We start from the raw sequence: 24,303 nt of genomic DNA on the forward strand, positions 1-24,303 counted from the left end.
AGCATCATTCTTTATAAATGATGAAAGTCATTATCAGGAGGATCAAAGATGAGATCATGAAGGAAGCAGGGGGAAGGAACCCAACACTTTTTACCAAAAACCTTGTTTTTGCAACAAAATTCATGATGGGAACAAAATAATCCCCCCTTCTATATAAAACATGTTCACCAGGTAATATGTCTTCAAAGTTATTTAGAGTAGTAACTGGGAAAATGATTAGAGATGTATTGGGATTTAAACACCTCAACCTAATATTTGGTGATTAAATGAAGAATAATATCTAGGAAAGAATATTTTGATAGCATTAACTGTGGCTCAGAAATGATAAAATTCTTGCATCAATTGATCAATATATTTACAGAGACTTGTTAGATGTAGCTAATTTTTCAGAGATAGTAAGAGAAACTCAAAACTAAAGTACCAAGTAAAAAATACCACATGGCAGAGATTAGGGAATAATTTATTTCATGCTCAATGTCAACACAAACTGTTTTAAGTGAGGATTTAGAGATATACTTTTTCTTTCCAAAATACATACATTAAAAAAGACTCAAATTTTGTTTTAAAATTCCTAAGCCATCACCATCATTGTCACTATGATGATTATAATCACCTTCACCACAACTGTTATTATAACCCATCTTATCCTAGCACCTCTACATCACTACTACTACACTAGAGGAGCCATCATTTACTAATTCAGCTATCACCACCTCTACCACCACTACCTGTACCCATTCCCACCATTTATATCACTCCCCCTTTATTGGCACTAGTGTCACCATCCATACTACCACTATCTTTACTTTTTTATTTTATTTTATTTTTTGCCAGTCCTGGGTTTGGACTCAGGGTCTGAACACTGTACTTTTTTTTTTTTGTTTTTTTAAAATCAAGGCTAGAGCTCTACCACTTGAGCCTCAGCACCATTTTTGGCTTTTTTTTTTTTTTCTATGTACATGGTACTGAGGAATCAAATCCAGGTCTTCGTGCATGCTAGGCAAGCACTCTATCACTAGGCCAAACTCCCAGCCCCCTATACTACCACTATGTATACCTCATCACCATCTATATATCTTATCTGCTGTCTCTACCATCATCACCAAAATCTACCATCACTTATATTTATGTCATCAATAATTATCTACTCTTAATTCCATTACCATCTCCAACACCAACACCTCAAAGAAATTTCTGAAATTAGTGTTCCTGTCCTTTGTTCTAGTCCTTTCTTAGAAGTTAGAAAGATGATATCCAATTCCCCAGGAAATTTGCATCTGGGATCAGTTCATATCTGGCATTGTTTCTAATAAGGGTCTGTGACATCTGCCACTGAAGCTTATCTGAATTCTTAATTTAAAATGGAATTTTAGGGATTTAATTCTAGTTTAATAAATTTTATATCTTAGAAAAATCTATTATTTAAAATATACCTATCAGAGCCATTTATATTTCACAAGGCTTTATGTTAGCACTTAAGAGATTATATTAGTAATCATACTGACTGCCAACAGTCCACTGATTGCATATAAAAAAGACCTTAGAAAGATGATGGTTTCCATAGTCTCTAATTGTAATCTCTTAAAAGAGCACTGTACAAACAACTCAAGAGTTTCTTCAAATATTTAAGAAGGCTTTAAAGTGATGTAAAAACATAATAATGTACATGCAAGTTCACATACTGAGGTTCCTCTCCAATATTCTCCACAAATCCAATACCCTCTACAAACCTTTAGCTACCTACCTCTTCCTTATAAACCTCCTAAAGCCACTAATAGCCTTTCCAGATGCTTAAAGAAGACAGTTTTGTCAGTAGTTTTTCAAATAGAGAAGGCAAGAAATTGATAAGACAGCCTCAGAGTTATTTGGTACTCTTTGGGAAGTTTAGTACAATCGAAACAGACAAAGTTAAACTTTTAAAGATATTTTCCTCCCTCAAGACTATTTATCTAAAAGCATCTTTCATGTTTTTGAACCTCAAACAGTATCAAATCCTGTCCCTGATACTCATAACCCCCTTTTCTCTACTCACAAACTAGAAAGATAATGAGTGGCAACTCCATGAAGACTCACTGAATGTGGACCAAACATCCTGTCAAAGGCCCTCACAAATGTACAGGTAATTTTTTTTTTTAATTTTTACTTTTGAAATTCAGGGTCGTGTGCTTTGAGAGTTGTTGCTTTGTATTTCATGCCTCAGAAAACTTTTTTTGCAGATTTAAAAAAAATTACTATTACTTTATTTCAAATAGCATACATTGATACATTCTTAGAATCATTCCCTAAGTGTCTACAGTGTACTTTATCAACTAATAATTTCTAAGAGTAGAATCTCTTACACTAAAAATTTACTTTAACACAAGAGTACTAAATTGAATTTTTTCCACTGTTTTTTCTTTTGTGGTAGTCACCAATCTCAACATATCATAAAATAGGACAAATTATATGGAAACATATATGCTTTAACAAAAAAGAAAAATAAAATTTCACAGCCACAGTAAGTTTTACATAGTGCATTTCTCAGATTTAAATGAACATACCTTAAGGACGATTTTATTATCTGAAGTTGGTGTCCTTCCAACCCACAGTGCAAATTTGCAAGGATCTCCTTCAACATGTTCTGTGACGCCCAGCTCTGAGGTCTGAATAAAAAAAACAATTACAGAATTAGGTGACCATAAAATTCTGCCAGGATGTAGAGCACACAGCACAGTTTGGGTTTCTTATGGTCATAATAGGCTCTAATAACGAATTCCATTGTATTAATTCATAATCTTAGACTTCCTTTTGGTAAAAATGAGGAAATTCTGTTACTAAGACAAACTAAATAGTTTCATCTTTCAAGTCCTGTCCACATCTGGAGCTCTCAATGCAGGTTTTTAAGTAGAACGTATAGAAGGAAACCAGATGATCTGAATATCCTATTGTACAAAATCAAGAGGTAACAATTTTCAATCTTGCAAACAAAACAAGTCTTTCCTAGTTGTAAAGCTGCCACCATGAATTACCAGTATTATGATGCAATCTCACAGAAGGCAAACATTTTAGTGATTCAGTTCTCTTATTTCTTTGTCAATGGTATTAATTTTTAGTTATTTCAGCAGTAATTTAAGGGCAAAGAGACAAAATTGCTTTGATATACACAGAATGTGGGCATGTAGAGATGAAGATTCAAGTCTTCCCCTCCTCCCCCGTAACTGAATTCTTCCCTAAAAGCTCTTCCCTCCAGCCAAGGAAATGATTCATAATGTTGATCACCAACAAGTGACCTCTGAGGGAATATTAATTTTTAAAAGAAAAATTACGTGAAGATGTATCACCTTCTAAAACAGACTAGCTTGGTCTCCAAGGGCAGTTTAAGCTAACTAGGGCAATTTTCAGCCAACAACTTTGCACTTTTTTTCTTTCCTATCAAAATGTGACCTAATATGACATAAGGCAAAATATGGCCTGAAAGATGATCTAAAACATAATGTGAGTCAAAGAAACTGGTATGAAAATCATCAGGATGAATTTATAAAGTCCAGATTATTATTCAGATGATTTGTATACTTGGGGGCACTTTTTTGGGGGGGGAGGAGAGTCTGGCTAATATACAGATATAATAAATATTCACAACATACAAGTTATCCAAATTATCTACCAACACTTATTATCAGTCTTAAGTGATTCTCATCCTATTTCTCTACCCCACTTCCCGTGGCTTGGCTCTATCCAACAATTCTGCCTTGACAGCCTTCGAGGGTGAGTTGAGGACTTTCCTGGCCTCATGGCTTTTTTTTTTTTCTGCCAGTCCTGGGGCTTGAACTCAGGGCCTGAGCACTATCCTTGGGCTTTCTCAAGGCCACTTGAGCCACAGCACCATTTCTGGCTTTTTCTACGTATGTGCTACTAAAGAATCGAATCTGGGTGTTTGTACATGCTAGGCAAGCACTCTACCATTAGGCCAAACTCCCAGGCCCTGCCTCAGGTTTTTTTAAAGAACATGTATGGTTTTGTAGAGGGTTGGATAGGCCAGCCAGTGCAGTGCTTTTTACTGGAAGCACTTTGACAGGCTAGACAGAAATTATACCCATCAATGGAACATTCTGGGAAGGTAGTCTATACATAGGGGAGACATGTTTTTCAAACTTTATTTTTGCTGCCAGGTGTCGTGGTTCAATCCTAGCTACTCAGGAGGCTGAGATCTGAGGATCAAGGTACAAAGCCAGACTGGGTACAAAAAGGACCTGAGACTCTTATCTCCAATTAACTTCTAGAAAACGTAAAGTGGGGCTTGGCAAGGGTAGGGCAGTGGCTTTGAGCTGAAGAGCTCAGGGATAGTGTCCAGGCCTAGTTCAAGCCCCAGAACCCACCCCCCCCCCACACACAAAACAATTGCTAACCCAGCTTCTCTAATCAGGGTATTTTGTTAGTATAAGAATTGCAAATTTACTTATACATTTACTTTATATGTTTATTTTTAATGAAAGAAAGTCAAACCCTAGTTCAAGCCCCAGAACCCCCCCCACACAAAAACAATTGCTAACACAGCTTCTCTAATCATAGTATTTTTTTAGTATAAGAATTGCAAATTTATTCATACATTTACTTTATATGTTTACTTTTAATGAAAGAAAGTCAAACCCAATCATTAATCTAGTGAGTCACCCAGTAAATCTATATTAACACATTCTAATGCTTATAGCTAACAATATAGTGAGAGCTTAGTTATAGCACAAAGGAGAGATTAAACATTATCAAGTATTTTCATATCCTTCTTAGGCGCTATGGGATTTTGTTTCCTAAGTCTGTGAAACTCTAGCATGCCCTCTAGTGGACGCTGGGAGTAGGGGTGGAGTAGCAGAGACTCACTAAAGACAAGCCTTTTAAAAAAAGGTTATACTTGTGTTATCTGGAGACAGAATTGTGAAGACCTATACTTACAAACAATTTACTTTTGTAAAGGTACTTGCTTCTCCCACTGGAATCTTTCACTTCTTTACTAAATACTAGGGACATTTCAAAGAGGAAGAGATGTCGTTCTCGACCCTTTCGAATTAAGGTTTTTGGGTCCCATACTTGGAAGGATTCCTGAAGGATGAGTTCTCCCTGAGACTCAATGTTTTCATCAAACCCTACAAACATGAAAAAAAAAAAGTAGGTGAATCAATTTAAAATAGATCATGCAGAAATATTTTTAGTCCAACATTGTTAAACGTCTATTGATTAGACCTCAGTGTAATTTGCCATCTGACTCTACTCTGTGCATCACTGACCTGTCATAAAGGATAATTCTTTCTAAATTACACATTTGTATATATTTCTCATATTAAAAAATTCAGTGATTCTTCATAGCTTTTTTCCTTTGGCTTCTACCCCCTCACCCTTCAGATAGAACTCAGACCACTTGACACCAGGTAGAACTCGCTACTTGTCTTTGTCCTTTGCGGTATTCCTCATGATACCATCTCTTTCACCCAGAATAGTTCCCTTAAACCCACAATCCAGACTCGGTCTTGATTTTCTCTGCTTCCTCAGCCTGAACTCTCTTTCTAGGCATCTTCTCAAGCCCCAGTCTGTTTTCTCCTGTTGGGTACAACCACGTCCTTGTCCACCTATCCTCTGTAACAGTGGAATGCTGTATGTAAGTTAGCCTTGCCCTGGCCTTATATGAGTTTTGGTGGTTCTTTTTCTCATTGTAAAGATGACCAAAGAGATACCAGGAGCACAGGCTCACATCTGGCTAGGACCACTCTAAGTAAGTTCTGTTATTCTCTTACTCCTTTATACTTAGGAAGAGCCATTTACTCCTACTCAGGGCAAGTGAGGAGAGTCATGTGTATAACCAGTAGTCTCTGCCTATGGAGAGGTTTTCTACCCATTCTCCTTTCCAAGTTCCTGGGACAGTACAACAGAGCACATCATCTTCTGAAATGGAGAGAAATGAACTGAACCACGGTCTGTACCCTTGAGGATACCATGAAAGGTTGCCATACAATCACTACCTTTGATATCAGAGAAAGAATAACTGATGTTGCTTGGCATTTAAGGCCCTGACTAATATTATGCTCAATGTTACCCATGAAATGATATAGGCTAGCGAAATTTGAATTATTTCTTACAAATGATACCTTGTAATCTGGCAAATATAAGCTTTGTGATGTTCTACTAAATACACAATCATCATCCCTGTAAATAGAGAAGCATCCATGAAAACAAAAATTGCTATAATTTTAATTGCATCTATTTTTATCATGTTGCACATCACAACAACTGCATTAGCAAATCATTTGTGCCCACTGTGTCTAAAGCTCAGCAACACATACAGAGAAGGGAGGGCTCTTTACTTTTATAATTTTGATTTTGATCTATCTGTGCATCTACTCCTCCATTAACAGAAGGACTAGGTAGCTCAAGGCAAATGACACCAAGTACTACTGGAGTACACACTAGAGAGCCGCTCTTTTCAGGTTGGGAGATCAGGAAATCCATTTTTCAGTAACATTAATAGAAATCATACACATGCGTGTTAAAGACACGGCGAGTCTTGTTACCTTCCAGCATGCTGAGGTGCATGGCATCATTGGCTCGCTTTGGCACACTGAGCATCACCTCGAGGCCATCTTTAATTTCCCCCTTTCCTTCTTCACAGCATGTGAGCAGTTCCTGTAGATGATCAAAATAATGAACAAGGGTAGAACTACAAAATGTTCTTCTAACAAGATCTTTGCAGATAGGGAGGAGTCTATGAAAACTGATGATTGTCAAGACAAAATCAGACTGTGTTGAACTAGAGTATTTTCTCATTAACAATGAATTTCTGACTTTTTATTTAATGGATAAGTTTCTTTTTCTCAAATGAGGAAATCAGAGTAAACTAGATGTTGTCATCACTCAAGATAAATTAGGATACCTGTCAACTTCCAAGACTCAAAAAGGGTAAAATATTAGTACTGTAATGTGTAATTGGTTCTAGCTGATGGCTACTCCAGAGTCCAATTGCCATGCTGACCATGCAATAACAAAATGAATCTGAACTCTAGTATCACTGAAACAATGCCTATCTACTCTGGAGCAGCCATACCCTGTAAGCAGACCAGTAATGAGCATGAACACTTATGGTCAAACACCTTTCCTCTGCATCTAGAATGTTTAGGAAAGTTCTAATGGGTGATATCTCTGGGGTATCTGGTACATGTGATTACATTTCAAGGCTATTAAGGGGAACATGAACTTTTGTTTTGTTTTTATTTAAAAAAGATTTTTATTAACACTGATATTTTACATCATATTTCAAATGTCATGTTTAACAAGTATTCAAGAAGGGAATCTATATGCAATCACTGGCACATAAATTTTAGAACAGAATCAAAATTAAGCTGAGAGTTTGTATGTCATAGATACATATCTATTTATATAACATTATGTCTATAGAGTATATATTCCATCATAGATTTTTATGTGTATATAGTTATATTTATATCTCCAAGACTGTGTCAATGACTTTGGGTACCCAAATATTGAGTCATTGCTCTTGTACTGTTTGGATTTAATATCCACATATCAAAGAGACTTGTCTGTTGGCTATGCAGAATTCCATTATATGTATGTATTACATTTTTTATATCCATTCATCTGTAGTGGGGCATCCAGGTTGTTTCCATTGCTTGGATATTGCAAATAGTGCAGCAATGAACATGGCTGTGCAGGTATCCTTGTCATATTCTGGGTTATGATGCTCAGGAGAGATGCCCAGGAGTAGTATGGTGGGATCATAGGGAAAGTCTATTTTTAGTTTTTTGAGAAATCTCCAAACAACTCTAAGATTCCACCTCACTCCAGTTAGAATGGCCAGGATCAAGAAATCTAATAACAACAGATGCTGGAGGGGATGTGGCCAGGAGGGATCACTACTACACTGTTGGTAGGAGTGCAAACTCATTCAACCACTATGGAAAGTAGCATGGCAGTTCCTCAAAAGACTAAGCATAGAGCTCCCCTATGACCCAGCAATTCCACTACTTGGCATTTACCCAATCATCCAGAAACAAAGGCATACTAAATCCACTAGCACAACGATGTTCATTGCAGTACTATTTACCATAGCAAAGGCATGGATCCAACCCAGATGTCCCTCAGTTGATGAGTGGATCAATAAGATTTGGTATCTATACACACTGGAATTCTATGCTGCTGTCAGAACGATATTGCCCCATTTGTAAGGACATGGAAAGACTTAGAAAAAAAATAATATTGAGTGAAGTAAGCCAGACTCAAAGGAACATAGCCTCAATGGTTTCCCTCATTTGTCCTAATCAGTAGAAACCTTGGGCTCTCCTAGCAGAGATTCACAATAGAACAAAATCTAGATACATAAGGCCATATAGTATGACGCTAAATGTAAGGACCTCCAGGATATAGAAACAAAAGCCATATAATGAGTGATTGTTGTCCTTAATGTACTATGTTATCTCTCATCTCTTTTGCTATCCCTTGGTTATATCATATTGTTACAATATTTCACCTTGTTATCTGATATATTTTATATATGCTTAATTGGTCATTTGAAATAGGAGAGGGAAGGGGGGAAATCAAGATGAGCGGGGGGAAGGAGGGAGGGAAATGGGGACCATGATATGAGAAAGGGTATCAATATTTGTGAAGTAATGTACCTTCTATCTGAGGGATATAATATACCCCTTCTATTAATTACAATAAAAATGTATAGAAAAAAAATCTCCAAACTGCTTTCCAGTGGCTGAACTAGTTTACATTCCCACCAGCAATGCAGTAGGAGGAACATGCATTATTAAGTGAATGATAGCAATAATAGTAAAGGTTACATAATGGTGGACTTCGAGACATTTCTCACTTGGGTATTATTTATGGGTACTGAGTAACAGTAACATTTCTTTTTTTTTTGGCCAGTCCAGGAGCTTTCTCAAGGCTAGGTCTTTTCCACTTGAGCCACAGCACCACTTCGGGCTTTTTCCAAATATGTGGTACTGAGGAATCAAATCTAGGTCTTTGTGCATGCTAGGCAAGCACTAGGCTAAACTCCTGGCCTTAACAATCTTTTGAATCTTATTAATCAAGAGCATGGACAGTTCAGAGTAACTCAAGTTTTCTGATAAGCACCTTTATTCATACCCAAATGATTATCATTCTGAGCAACTGGGACAAAAACAGCTTTAAAGCTCAAGTGACTGAGCAAAATACTTTCCTTTTGGGGGAGTTTGGTATAGCTAATTATTGTTCCCTTGAATAAACATGTAGGAAAAAAATGAGTACAAGTTTAGAAACTAAAGCATGAGCTTAGTAGAGCCACATGTTATAAACAAAAATCCTTAAATGTAAGCTGGGCGCAGTGGCTAACATCTGTATTCCTAGCTACTCAGGAAGTTGAGATCTGAGGATCAAGGTTCAAAGCCCGCTTGGGCACAAAAGGACCTGAGACTCTAGGGGAAAAAAAAGGGAAGTGGGGCTTGGCTCAAGGGTAGAGTGGTAGCTTTGAGCTGAAGAGCTCAGAGATAGTGTCCAAGCTCCATTACACACGCACACACACACACACACACACTCTTAAATAAAGGGGACAATAAGTTTAGAAAGCACAGGGAAAATTTAGATATAATCATATAAGGCCACTGATTTATACTCATAGCAATATGTTTCTCTAGTGATGGCAATAGGCTACTGACTTACACTCATAGCAGTATGTTTCTCTAGTCATGGTAATTATATCATTGAATAAAATGTGAAAAAGTACAAGAGGGTCTGGGTGAGCAGTGCAGTGTGGAGCACTTGCCCACAATGTATGAGGTTCTGAATTGGAGCTCTAGCACAATGGGAAGATTCAACAAAATACAAAAGCATTTTCCTAAGAGAAATTCCCACGATAATATTGGATGAAAGAATGTGACCACTTCTTATGGCTGCTAGGTTTTTCTTCTTAAAATAAGGGTAAAGGTCTTATGATACAATGAGTCTCATTATAATATAAATTTATTCAGGACAATTCAGGATAACAGAAAAATAACATGATCATAAAGAATTGTTACTGGGGTCAAGAGTCTGGCCTAGTGGTAGAGTGTTTGCCTAACATGCACGATGCTCTGGGTTTGATTCCTCGGTACCACATACACTGAAAAAAAAAGCTGGAAGTGGTGCTGTAGCTCAACTGGTAGAGCACTAGCCTTGAGGAAAGCCCACAGACAGTGCTTAGACCCTGAGTTCAAGCGGCAGGACTGGCAAAAAAAAAAAAAAAAAAAAAAAGTACTGTTCCTGGAGTTAATGATTTCTATATTTTAATGTTTAATAAAATTCACCAGTCAAGTAACTGGTATGGTACATTACCAGGCAGAAACTGTAAATAACTTTATATAGTTAAGAAAGTATGTACTGATAATTCATAATGCTTCTATGACAAGTTTTTTTAATCTCTGCATTGTTGAAACTAATTCTTACTGGGTTTTTGCAAGTGTAATTTTAGTTATAATCATTCAAAATCAAAGAAAAACATAACTCTGATTGGTATGAACATATTCTTTAAAGCATGTGTGTAATAAACGGATAGTAGGCAGAATGATGTATGTGATGTTAGATATTCTAGTTGAAGTGGAAACTGTCAAAAGCTGAGCCTGGATGACAGGTATCAATGATGATTCTGGGCACCTTCCTAACACTCCTTTGCTTAGCACTGTAGATGAGCACTGGTGCAAAGCACAGCAGCAGGTTCAGAGTCAGTCTGTACATTTAGGGACTAGGGTTACTACAGGATCAAAATCTGACAATTTTGCACTAATATTTCTTCTTACCTTCCAGAGAAGGGACCACTCGGTGCAGTTCTGGTTACAATCAAGGAATGTGCTCTTATCTCTAACAGATTCAATAAGACACTAGGCATGGCAAGAAATGGTTGTAAACAAACAAACCAAGTTGCAAAGTGTTATTTCCAAAAATTCAGGGTAATAAGATATATAGAGAAAACCCCCATATCAAAACAGCAATCAAAATTAATTGAATTTTTCAGGCGGAAGATGCTTCATACGTACTTTTAAAAGGAGCTGATATTTTGTTATTCGTTGGACAGGTTTAATAAGGTAGGAAGAGATAGAATTGGCTAATCCATGCCGTTGCTGTATTTCCTGTATTTAACAAAGCAAACACAAATGTTATTATTTAACCATAATTCCACACTGACTTTTCAAAGAACTGACAAATGATTAAATCTGTAGACACAATAAAGTTCTCTCTCTCTCTCTCTCTTTTTTTGTCTATCATAGAACTTGAACTTTGGACCTGGCCGTTGTCCCGGAGCTCTTCAGCTTAAGACTAACGCCCTACCCCTTGAACCACAGCATCACTTCTGGTTTTCTGATAGTTAACGGGAGACTAAGTGTCCCACAGACTTTAATGCTAAACTGACTTTGAATAGCAATCCTTAAATTTCAGCCTCCCGAGTAGTTAGGATTACAGGCGGGAGCCACTGCAGGCCAGCTTAAAGTTCTCTTTTCCTAAAAGACTATTAGAAACTATTTTGCTTCTGAAACTAGACAGGAGAAAGGCAGAACAGCATGAAGGTACAGAACGATCTATATTGTTGGTATGTGGTCCATCTAACATGGGGATTACTGCCTTAACTCACGTATTATACACGTGAAGTGGGATTCTTCATGGAAAGTTGGGAAGCCTGCCTGTGCTATTAGCACTATGTTGACATCAATGACAAAGCACAGTTTAGAACACAGTATGGGTGTTCAATGTAGCTGGATGACAGAGAAAAGCAACTGAAGGAGAACAGAAAAGTTAGACCGGAAAACTATTTTTTCAAATAAAGTATTAAATATTGAAGGTATATGACTTGCGACCTATGTCAGACTAAAATACCTAAAGACATGTTCCAGGACAAAGGTCAGGAATGTCTTTGATTCTTTTTTGTTTTTAATTTTTTAAAATTATAATTAGTAGAAGGGTTACAGTTATATCTCCACATAGAGGGTACATTACTTCACATACATCGATATCCCTTCTCATGTTCTGTCCCCATTTTTCTCCCCCCACCTTGTTTTCCCTCTTCCCTTTCCTATTTCAAATAAACAAATAAATGTATAGACAATATACCAGATAACAAGGTAAGATACTGTAACAATATGAAAATAAGCAAGGAACAACAAAAGAGATGAGAAACCACATAGTGCATTAAGAACAACAATTCCACATTATATGGCTCTTGTTTCCATATCCTAGAAGTCTTTTCATTTAGCCTTATCCTATATGGCCTAATGTATCTAGGTTTTGAGCTACTGTAATCCTCTGCTAGGAGAGTCCAAGGTTTGTACTATTACAAATGAGGGAAACCATTGAACCTATGTTCCTTTGTGTCTGGCTTACTTCACTTAATATGATTTTTTCTAAGTCTTCCATTTCCATACAAATTCTATGCTGATGGCAGCATAGAATTCCATTGTGTATAAATAACACATCTTGTTGCTACAATCATCTACTGAGGGGCATCTGGGTTGTTTCCATATCTTTGCTATGGTAAATAGTGCTGCAATGAACATTACTGTGCTAGTAGATTTAGTATGACTTTGCTTCTGAACAATTGGGTAAATGCCAAGTAGTGGGATTGCTGGGTCATAGGGGAGCTCTATGCTTAGTCTTTTGAGGAACTGCCATGCTGCTTTCCATAGTGGTTGAATGAGTTTGCACTCCTACCAACAGTGTAGTAGTGTTCCCTCCTGGCCACATCCCCATCTGAATCTGCTTATTAGATTTCTTGATCATGGTCATTCAAACTAAAGTGAGGTAGAATCTCAGAGTTGTTTTGATTTGCATTTCTTTTATGGCCAGAGATGTCTAGCATTTCTTCATGTATTTTATAGGCCATTCTTCTTCTTCAATGAAGACTTTAAGTCTTTGGCCCATCTTTTGATGGGATGGTTGTTTCTTTGAAGGTTAGTTTTGGAGTGATCATTTTTTTGAGCTGTTGATATATTTTAGATGTGAGGTCTTTGTCTGTTGTATGTTTAGTGAAGATCTCCCACTCTGTGGGCTTTCTATTTAGCTTGCTAGCTATGTCCCTTGCCATACAGAAGCTCTGTAATTTAATGAAGTCCCTTTTGTTCAAACTTTCTTTCATTTATTGTTGATTCTTAACATTAAATGTACCACAAACTCATTACTATGGTTTTAAATAATTCCAAGTCTGAATATAACCATTTCATCCATTGGTAAAGGGCAAATAAAATATTTAAAGGAAAATATTAGGATGGGAATGAGCTTCACATTATGAAAACTGGCTTCAAACAGCAAACCTCAGATCTCTTAGCCTCCTGAAAGGATGACAGGCGTGAGCTACCAGCACCTGTCTTTACATTTCGTTTTTGCTCAATGTCATCTAATCCTTCCCTAGTTGCCCCTTCTCATCCCTGCCCACAAACTTCACAGTTCTTTTCCCACATAGTGTATGTTGAATACCATGACAGCGTGGCAATTCCTTAAAAGACTAAACATAGACCTCCCCTATGACCCAGCAATCCCACTCCTTAGATTTACCCAAATGTCCAGAAACAAGGGCACACTAAACCTACTAGCACAATAATGTTCACTGTAACATCACTTACCATAGCTAAGATATGGACCCAACCCAGATGCCCCTCAGTAGATGAACAGATCAAGAAGATGTATTATTTATACACAATGGAATTCTATGCTGCCATCAGAAAAAATGACATCACATCATTCGTAAAGAAATGGAAAGACTTGGAAAAAATCATACCAAGTGAAGTAAGCCAGACCCAAAGGAACATAGGCACTATGTTTTCCTTCACCTGTAATTATTAGTACACATCTAGGACTCTCCTAGAAGAAGATCACAATAGCTCAAAGCCTATGTCCATATGGTCATACAGGATGAGAATAAACAAAATGAACTTTAGGATATGGAAAAGAGTTTTATCTTTGTGATTATTGTTCTTAATGTACTATGTCATTTCTTTTCCCCCCTTATGGTTAATCTCATGTGGTTACTGTATCTGACTTTGATACCGGGTATATTGTATATATATTTATTTGTGTATTTGATATAGGGAAGGAAAGGGGGAAAACAAGATGTTTGGGAGGAAAAGGAGGACAAAATCATGAGAAGGGGTATCAATGTGCAAGAAGTAATGTACCCACTACCTGATGAATGTAACTGTTATCCATCTATACCTTACCCCAACAATAAAAAAGGAATAAAAAAATCCATAGAAGATAGAAAACAAAAAAAAGAACAAAACAACAAACAGGGCAATGTATTCACACTCAAACTGACCAACCGAGGGTATACTTAGGGTAAATTTAAAGGCAGTAAGTCCTCTGAACAATTAATGTACTCTTTATAAAAATGAATACCAGGGAATGGAAACATGTTTTGGAGGGTGGACAAAGTGGGGAGAGGGCACAAAAATGGGGGGAGGAATAGTGAGCAAATGCAGTCATTGTAATCAATGTGCATTATATAAAAATGAATCAATTGAAGATGAGACAGGAGGGAGGAAATAGAATGAAGAAAGGGGTGACACTAATCAAGAAGCGTTGTACTTATAAGCTGACTTGTAAAACTGTAACCCCTTTGTACAAATACATAACAATAATGATATAAAAATAATATTCCAGCACAAGCATAGAAGTTTAAAATGAAAATAAAATTTATGGGTAATACTACACTTATGTATACTAAAACAATCTGAAAAATTTCACAGCTTCTTTAGTAATCTATTACTTACATCAAAGTAAGACCCTGCATGTTCCAGTATCAGCTGAGTAGAATCAGGTTTATTTTTGCAATATGTGACATACATCTGAAATTTGTCTGCCTATAGCAAAAACAGAACAAACACAAAATAAGCAATCTTTTAGAATGTCTAATTCAAACTGCAAGTCACAGTATGAAATCTTTTGTAAAGTCTAGAAAATAAGTATGTGAATTAAGGAATGTAAGCCCGAAGAAAAGAAATAGTACTTTAAGAATCAAAGCTAGCGAACTAAGAGGCTCATCTTACACATCTTCCACCTCCAGAAGGACCTCTCCCTGGCAAGTCAACTGGGTACCTGACTGTCCCTTCTCATAGTGATTTGCACAAATTTGGCAATAGGTTTTCAAGATCCTTTGCTTGCCTATCTCCCCTATTATCTATGGATGAACTCTTACATTAAAGCAGCAGCCAAGAACACTAAATGTTCTTCTATTTCAAATCCTCACTACTACCCATGAAAACACATTCCAGGACTTTTGCCTGTAATCCTGGCTACCTAGTAGATAGAGGCAAGAGGGCTGAATATACTAAAAGAAAAGGGACCTGGGGTGTGTACACAAAACATCTGCAGATCAAGTGTGTGGCTTGTGTACAAAACATCTGCAAATCAAGTGTGTGGCTAAGTTCTATCACAAGTATTCCCAAGGTAAAAGAAAATAAAACCAAAATAAACCCCCCAAACTCATTCCCTAGAATCAGCTAGTAGGTGAATAAGGTAAAGTGTGTTTCTCTAGATGTACAGACATCAACACTTAAGATAGCACTTAAAGAAATGACCAATATCCTTTCTAACTTCCTTCAGTGTCACCACAGAATTGAGAAAGAACAAGCAGCCTAAGCCTCATTACCCAGGTTACAAAGCAATGTCCAACATCCTCTGGCAGCTGTTCATATTTTTCCAATTCCTTTAGAAAGATACTGTAGAAAATAAAAACATCATATTAAGAAGGTATTTAAAAAACATTTTACTAGTGAAATACATAAAAAAACCCTGTTACATACAGATTTTTAGAACCATCAGAAATTATAGAACAGCAAGAAATCCTGTCATTTATGACAATGGGTAGATGCAGGGGATATTATGTCAGGAGAAGTAAGCGAGGCACAGACATCTGAAGCTAATCTTACAGGAGGGAAGAATAGCTTAATAGTCACTAGAGGCTCTTAGTGTACAGGGGATTGAAATGAGAAGGTCAATAGGTAAAATGCTATTGTCCTATATCAGAGTAAGTTCTGGTGTTCTATGGCATGGCAAGATGCATATACTTAACAACAATTCCTTATGTACCTCAAAATAGAAGAAAGGATTTTGAATGTGCTTACCATAACAAAAGGGCAAAAGTCTAAGACAGATATGTTAAGTACAGAGTTGACCACTACCTGATGATGTACACATGAAAGAAACATGACATGTTGAGCTCATAAATGTGTAAATACTGTGTCAAAGAAAAATTTAAATTTAATTTAATAAAATGAGGTACTGCCTATGGTGATGGAAAGTGTCATTGATTTTAGTTAGCGCACAGTGATCCTTCTTTAGTTTCTCCTTCCCTTTCATGGTAAAAGTAGCAGCAGCCTGCAGGTAGGCCCACTGGAAAGCTCTTTTCCTCTACCTCTATTCAGTAACTTGAAAGAATTTAATATTCCTGCACACACACTTTCAGTTTTCCTTATGATTCTGCAGGAAGTATTTATAAAACTTTATTTCAATTGTAACAAAAATCACTGAAATCAAGAGAAAACTTATTCTTGTGATGAAATTTCAGCAGACTGTCTAGATTTCAAGAGTAATCACTTGGCAAAGTTAATGCCACTCACTTATTATGAAATTCATAGATTTCCTGCATGTTCCCGAAGATAATGAGCTCTTTGTTTACAATGCCAGGTGGAATCTCCTCCACTCCACTTGTCATTTCCCACAGGTAGGTCTGGCCAGGAGGGAAACAGAGGGATTAAGCAACACTCAACACCGAACTTTCAAGAGACAGCTATTTTTGACACCTGTACCCTTACCCTTAGAATATACTCAGAATTAATGCATAAATATAATTTGAAAAATGAAATCTTTCATAAAACATAGCAAATTATAAAAGAATATTTTCAGTTGCTATTAATTCCTAAGAAGATTTCCTATTCTTTTTACTCTAAGCTTCAAATTTGGGAATGAAGCTATGTCAAAAGCTAACAAACATTTAGGACACTACTAAGTTCAGTGGCATTATAATTAGCGGGCTTATTTCTCTGAAGCTGCTGTAACATTCTGTGCAGAGAGAATGTGAGCCTGTCATCATGTGATATGCAGCATGAGAAGTTACTGCTGGGTCATCTCGTGATTAACTATGAGCCATGAACTCTAAATTGTGCCTGTTCTAAGAACCATCAATAGGTAGGAATAAAACACCAAAATTAAATTCAATCTAAGCACACAAGGAGTCTACTTACATCCATACACTCTCGGAGATCTCTTACATAAGCCTTTTCAGTTTGAATTAGCTCAGCCATTATGAACCTTAAAGACAGCAAATAAGTTAGTTCACTCTAGGATACATGCTTAATTTTCTAGGTCCTTTTATGGAAATTTATGAAATAAGAGGGAGAGCATGCAAGTTTTAGGACTAAAGTAATGGTTTAGTAAACCAAGGGCAGACAGAATAGTATCCATTAACTAAATCAAAGGAAAAGAGCTTTCTGAAAATATCAACATAGCCACAGGTCAGGGTTTCTTAACTCTGCTGACTTTGGACTGGGTAACTCTGTGGCATGGCTGGAGGATGCTTAGTAGCTCCCTGGTCTCTACCCACTGGATGACATGTGCACCTCTTTAATGACTGGCAACCAAAATCTCTACTCTTCTCACACTGCCAAACATCTCGGGGTCAAAAGTGCCTCAAAGTGGCATCTACCGAGTAGAGCAATCTTTTGTCCTACATACAGTATAATCAACGAACTGGCAACTTCTAAAAACCTATACTTGTGTTACTAGTTTCTCCTCCTAATGTGAAACAATTTGTCAACTTCAAGGCAGAGTGAGGTACCGAGAAACAAATTAAGACACTGTGTGACCAGGTGATAAGGGGAGAGTGTGTGCTGCAAAATTTAAGCACTCCTGGAGCCAGTTTCAGAGTCACTCAACTGTTATGCATACACAGAAGACTGTGCAAATACATTTCCTTTACTTTTTCAATCAATGATAATAAACTCTTACTCTTTCCTGCGGGCAGACTTTCGTTTTTCTTCATTGAGTTCATGAGCAGCATCACGAAGCTTCACTTCTGACCCAGGGATACTGGCTGGGATGATATCCAACTGAAGACTTTTACTCTGGAATAAGTCAATGAGGTCAGTCAATTAAATCAGCAGACAATGACACTGGGGAGAAGACCAGGATTTGATCGTTCTGTACAAAGTAATTCACCGATTTGTTGGAATCTGAAGAAATCCCGAGGGCTTTCTCCAAAGAGGACCGGTACTTCTCCATCCGCAGAGAGAAATCTCTGTATCTCTTATCCACTGCTGTGACACATTTTTTAATCTCTGCTGCATGGGCATGCCCCTTTTCACAAAAGCCATCAGCCAACTGTATCAATAGCTTTACTCTCTCTTTGGTTTGCTGCAAAAACAACAGGAAAGTATTGTGAAGCAAATGAACCCAACTGTCAGAAACCAGAACAGTGGCAGGGGAGACCCGCCTGAAATGAGGCTAACAGAAAAGATGGCTTGTGGCTTCAAATCCACTCAATTTACCCTGAGTCTCGACTCTTCATCTTTCTTCAGCTCTTTCACAGTGCATGGCTTGTTTATTTGAGGGGGTGCGGAGAGGCGGAGCTAATACTGGGGCTTGAATTGAGGGCCTGAGCACTGTTTCTTGCTTGAGCTACAATTCTTCCATCTTTTTTGTAAATAATTGGAGATAAGAGTCTCATGGACTTTCCTGTCTAGGCTGGCTTGAAACTGAGATTCTCATATTTCAATCTCTCAAGTAGTTTCAATTTCAGGCCTGAGCTACTGACATCAGGCTCAAAAAGCAGTTTTTATATTTATATTATTTTCTTCAAAAAATGTAGTTAAATTAAGAGAAGACAGTATGAAATAAATTAAACAAAATGAGGTGAATGTTTGTGGTGCTGGCTTTGAATTTTGATCCTCAGATCTGAACCTCCTAGGATTACTGGTATGAGCCACCCATGTCTAGCTAGTGAATGTAATTTTGAAGAACTCAAAACAAACACAAATACAACTCCCTCAACCCACTCCAACTCTAGAATACCTATCATCAATAAGGGCCTCATCGACAAGGAGATCAGTTCCAATATGAAGAGTGTATATGGCCGGGAGTTTGGCTTAGTGGTTAAAGTGCTTGCCTAGCATGCACGAAGACCGGGGTTTGATTCCTTGGTACCACATACATAGACAAAAGCCGGAAATGGTGCTGGGGCTCAAGTGGTAGAGTGCTATCCTTGAGAAAGTCCAAGGACAGTGCTCAGGCCCTGAGCTCAAGTCCAGGACTGGCAAAAAAACAAAAACAAAAAAACCTTTAAAAAAAATAAATAAATAAAGAGTGTATATTCATTCAGGAGATTTTCTAATGCTCCTTTCCTACGGATGCCCATGCACTCTTATGAAGCACATGTGCAGACACATGTGCTCCTTGCCTCCTCGCTTGTTTACTCTGCATGCTCCCTTAATCCACAACCCAGAGGGCAACCAGGCAAAAGGATTTTTATTTTTGTTATGTTTTCCTGATATGTATCCATGGCACATCTTCAGTTCTTTTTAAACTTTAAGAGATATGAAGGAAAGTTCTTTAGTCAGAAAATTATGCTCATAAAGGTATTTTCAATTTTATTTTGGTTGAGAACACTCATCACACAGAAGTTATTTCATTTTATACCTAGGAAAAATCTTTGACTTAAAACTTCAGACTATTCCTAAAACTCAAGAGTTATACATACATGGCAACAACTTTACTCAGTTCTGATTTCTTAACCCATCTTTTACATGAAATCACAGTCATTCCACTGATTATTTTTACTACAGGCTTTGAGTCTGCTTGCGCTCTCTCTCTCTCTCTCTCTCTCTCTCTCTCTCTCTCTCTCTCTCTCTCTCTCTCTCTCTCTCTGTGTGTGTGTGTGTGTGTGTGTGTGTGTATAAGTACTAGGATTTGAGTAAAGGGCTTCAGGCACTAGCAATATTTCAGCCCTTTTCTATACAGAAAAGCCCTACCAAAATACAATGGCTTGAAACTTAAATTCCTAAAACTTTTTTCTTGGTAGCAGAATGGGGGGGGGGGGGGGGGGCGGAACTCAGAGTCTTATAAGACAGGGGCTTTATCACTTGAGCCTCTAAGCCTTTGGGTCTTTCTTTCTTTTAAAAATATAGCTCCTTGTTTTCTCCCTAGGTATATGCCTATATTATGATCCTTGACTTTTTGTTTCCTGCCAGAGTTGGGATAACAAGATATGTACTACCATATCCAGCTTCTTCTATTGATACAGGTGAAGTCTCACAGACTTTGCTCAAGCAGCTAGGATCACACTATGAGCCAATACTTGGGTACTTGCATTTTCAAAGAAGTATATTAGCTTTGTTATGGAATCTGGTTTTCTTGGCTAAAACCTAACTAGAAAAATTTAAGCAGCATTCAAGAAACTGGAATTATCTAAGCTATGGACTCAGGCATATAATCCTTGCTGCTCAGGAAGCTGAGGTCTGCGGCTCACACCTTGAAGGTAGCCTGGGAAGAAAAATCCATGAGACTCTTGTTTAGCCAAAAAAAAAAATAAATAAATAAAAAAAAATGGTATTTTAAGTGGTAGAGTGAGAGCCTTGTGTGAAAAAGCTAAGGATAGAGCTTTGAGCTCAAGTCCTAATACTAAAACACATACACAAAACTGACTTAAGTCACCAAATGGTGTTGAAATTTAAAATAAATTTCTCAAATCACTGGAACTTGCAAAATGTAAGTTTTGAGCCAGAGTTCATTGGGCACCCTGTCAAAAAGATACTTCAGACTTCTAGCAATACCGAGAACAGAGTGTTTGGTCCTCACATCATCATCTGCTCTAGGTTCATATCCTCCTCTGGTCCTTTGATCAATGCTTTTGTCCAGAAAGCTGTCCTAGATACCTCCAGGGCTGGCTTTTATGTCTCTGCTCAGATAAGAGCTACCTCCCAGCCAGGCACTGGTGGCTCATGCCTGTAATCCTAGCTACTCAGATGGCAGAGATCTGACTGCAGTTCAAACCTAGCCCAGGAATGAAAACCAGAGTGGTGCTGTGGCTCAAAGTGGAAGATAGCACCCAGGTCCCCATAGTTCAAGCCCCATTTCTGAAGAAAAAAAAAAAAAAGAGCTACGTTTCTATCACGTCAACCCTAACAACCTTAGAACTGCAACTAACCTCTCTCCTGACCATCACCCCTTGTAATCCAGGGTTTGGTCTCTCCTCCCACCCATGGGAAAGTCACCTTCAGAGTCGAAGGGTTTTGCTTGCTTTGCTTACTATTATCTTTCCCATAATGACAAAAGACTGATGGAGGCACTGTATGTATATCTTTACAGGGATGTGAACGCCATTTAAGTGTTTTAAGTGCAGCATACAAAGAAGATTTATAAAACAACAATGTAGCTTGCCTATGTGAAAACAAAGAGCAAAAGACACTAAAGGAAGATTTTTGTATATGTTCAACAGGTATCACAAATATATTAGTTGTCAACACGCAATGAAAACAGGCTGAAATTAATTATAGAAGCTAGATTAAAATATGAAAGACTTAATGTAGTCACTGCCTTATGAATGTAACTGTAACTTTTCTATACATCACCCGACAATAAAATAAAAATTTTTTTAAAAGCTACAAAAATAAATATGAAAGATTTCCTAAAAGCAAAGCCTAGTGGGCTGACAAGTCTTTTGTTCATAAGTTTCATTTAAATAAGCTAATCAAATGGTGAAATGGTCAAAAGGCTTTTCAAAGATGCCTCTCCAGGTTGCTGTATCAGCCTTTTCTTTCCCCATGGCTTTATTTTTTGTCTTACATAATATGTGCCTGTAGATATGACTGACTCATTTTTCCATATTAATGTCTGCATCTCTAGCATGTATAATTCCTGAGCTCAGCTCCCAATAGTTCCTGGCAAGGAGTGAATAGTTTCTGGGGCTACTTGAGTGAATGAACAATATGATTTAAAATTAAGTATAATACATCTTCTAATCAATGAACCCATTTTATCTGGATGCATTTTAGTAAGTACTTTAAAAAATATATTCAGAGGAGTTTTGAAATCAAGTCCTTGTGCTCATGGGCAAGTACTCTTGAGACTTTGCCCTAGTCCTTCACACTCAGTCATTTTTCAAACAGGATCATGTGTTTTTGCCTGGGTTAAGCTTCACAGAGATTCTCCTAGTTATACTTCCCCTGCAGCTGGAATGAGAGATTCATGCCACCATGCCCACTTTTTACTCGCTGAGATGAAGTCTCTCCAGTGTTTTGCCAATGTTGGTCTAGAGCTATAATCCTTTATACTCCACCTCTTGACCAGCTGGGATTAGAGGAGTAAAGCCTCCATGCCCAGCAGATTGAGGTTTTCATCCCCAATCAGATGATTCATTTAGGAGATTTGTTACAAAGATAGGTTTTACTTACAAAGTACATGAATGACTATCACAATGGAATACACTTTTCTATTGACATAAGAGCAGGAAGGGGGAATAAAAGCAAACTGAATTCTTAAGTCCTCATACACAAGGCACTCAAGAAGCATACACAGTCAACGGCCTCAGATACTCTCACAAAACAAAGCATTTGCTACTGGGTACACTGCTGACTAGGAACGAGGCTAACTGTAGGCAAAGAAAACTACAAAAGTTCTTCTTAATTTAGCAAGCTGTTGATTTTAAACTTCAATGTGACAATGACTGTAAGCTGTTCAGACTGCTTTTCCTCTCATGTTTTATTCCTAGACAGCCTAATGATTGTCTAAGTTGAAATACACACACACACACACACACACACACACACACACACACACGAACTCCTTGAATATACACCTGGAATCTGGATGTAAGTGGTGCTTGTGTAACACCTGGAAAAAGTACTTCATTAAAAACCAAAGGAACTGAGTCAAATATTAGTAAAACAGCCATCAGAGAATTTTGTTCAGCTTTTATAGCTTTAAATTCACAAAGACTAACAACATTTCTTTTTTTCCATCCCCCTCTGTAACAACATTTCTTAATGGGAATTATTCTAGCAACTAGAATATTGTTCTGTCAGAGCTAAGAATTCTCCATTGACAAAAGAATAATGGTTTCTTAGAGGACACTAAGAATGAAAGCCATAAGCAAGAAAAACCAAACAATATCTACCACCACCAAAGTAGGTGCTCTCTAATCCTGAGAAAAGCAACAGGAAATGAATGAAAACAAATTGCTGGGGGAAAAAGGTGAGAAAGGAGTGCTCACAAACAAGACAGACAGACAGACACACACACACACACACACACAGAGTGAGATCAAAGGAGGATTCTATTAAGAGAACACTAGGCACAATGCCTATGTGCATTTGATCACATATAATAGTATTTATTGAAGTGAGCTCCAGGAAGTGAAAACAAGAGGTTTTTCTTAGTTGCTGTCTTTGTTTTCTTTTCTTTTGCCTTAACTGTCTTTGTGGGGGTGGGGGGACGGCAGGAAGAGCACAGAAATGGAGAGCCAAAGCGTGAACAAATGCAGCAGTGGTATTCACTAGACACTGCTGAAAATGAGCTACATACTTGTAAGTGGTAATGGGAGAGAAAAAACTGTGAGTGAGGGATGGGGAGACATTGTCCTCTTTTGTGACATAAAACTGTAACCCCTTTGTACATCACTTTTATAATAATAAAAAACTCCAAACCCCCCAGTTCTTCCTGACATAAGTAATCCAAGAAATCTGACATAATAAAGTTATTTATATTTTGGAAGAGAAAGATCAGATTTTATGTGCAATTTTATGTTTCTTATAAAATTCAAGAATAAAAACATGCCTGAATAAAAATATGACCTGAATTTCCAATAACCACATTCCAAACTTAAGGGAAAGGAACATTTAGGAATGAGAACAGTCTTTCATACACACTCCAGTAGTGAAATGAATCTGTCCTGGTAACCTCATATATGCTCTATATGTATATGGATTTCAGAGTTGCGCAGGGAGTTCACTACTGAGCTTTCGCAAAGCAATAGGGTAAAAAAGAACAAACCTTAGATCTACCTCTGGGTGCTACATTTGGCATTTCTTAATGACACAAAGGAGAGGAAAAAAAACCCACCTCAATATAAATCTTATAATATAACTAAGATTTTATATCTAAATACTAACAAAATAAAATTGTAGTAGTACTGGTAAATTCCATGTACCTAATGGAAGGAAATGCCAGAGCAGGACAGATCAGCTGCTTGAGTACCTCTGGGAGTGGCCATTTTTCCTGGCTTCCCTGAGCCTCACTCTCCCCAGTACTTTGAAGAGCCCTGCCCAGGGG

The 24,303-nt window shown here is 37.5% G+C and overlaps 1 protein-coding gene across 1 annotated transcript in view; it reads right to left on the reverse strand.

Annotated features, from left to right (window-relative positions):
• Positions 1-24,303, reverse strand: part of Trio (trio Rho guanine nucleotide exchange factor) — a 289,249-nt gene that overhangs the window by 99,550 nt on the left and 165,396 nt on the right. The window contains exons 22-31 of the mRNA XM_090332122.1: positions 18,199-18,393; positions 17,989-18,104; positions 17,226-17,292; positions 16,602-16,711; positions 15,632-15,701; positions 14,754-14,843; positions 11,034-11,126; positions 6,537-6,648; positions 4,927-5,117; positions 2,541-2,642 (exon numbers count right to left, since the gene is read on the reverse strand). Coding sequence (XP_090188248.1) covers positions 2,541-2,642; positions 4,927-5,117; positions 6,537-6,648; positions 11,034-11,126; positions 14,754-14,843; positions 15,632-15,701; positions 16,602-16,711; positions 17,226-17,292; positions 17,989-18,104; positions 18,199-18,393 — 1,146 coding nt within the window. The remainder of the gene's footprint in view (positions 1-2,540; positions 2,643-4,926; positions 5,118-6,536; positions 6,649-11,033; positions 11,127-14,753; positions 14,844-15,631; positions 15,702-16,601; positions 16,712-17,225; positions 17,293-17,988; positions 18,105-18,198; positions 18,394-24,303) is intronic.

This window comes from Megascapheus bottae, chromosome 4 (assembly GCF_031878675.1).
Source record: "Megascapheus bottae isolate mThoBot1 chromosome 4, mThoBot2.hap1, whole genome shotgun sequence".
In the NCBI taxonomy this organism is placed as follows: domain Eukaryota; kingdom Metazoa; phylum Chordata; class Mammalia; order Rodentia; family Geomyidae; genus Megascapheus; species Megascapheus bottae.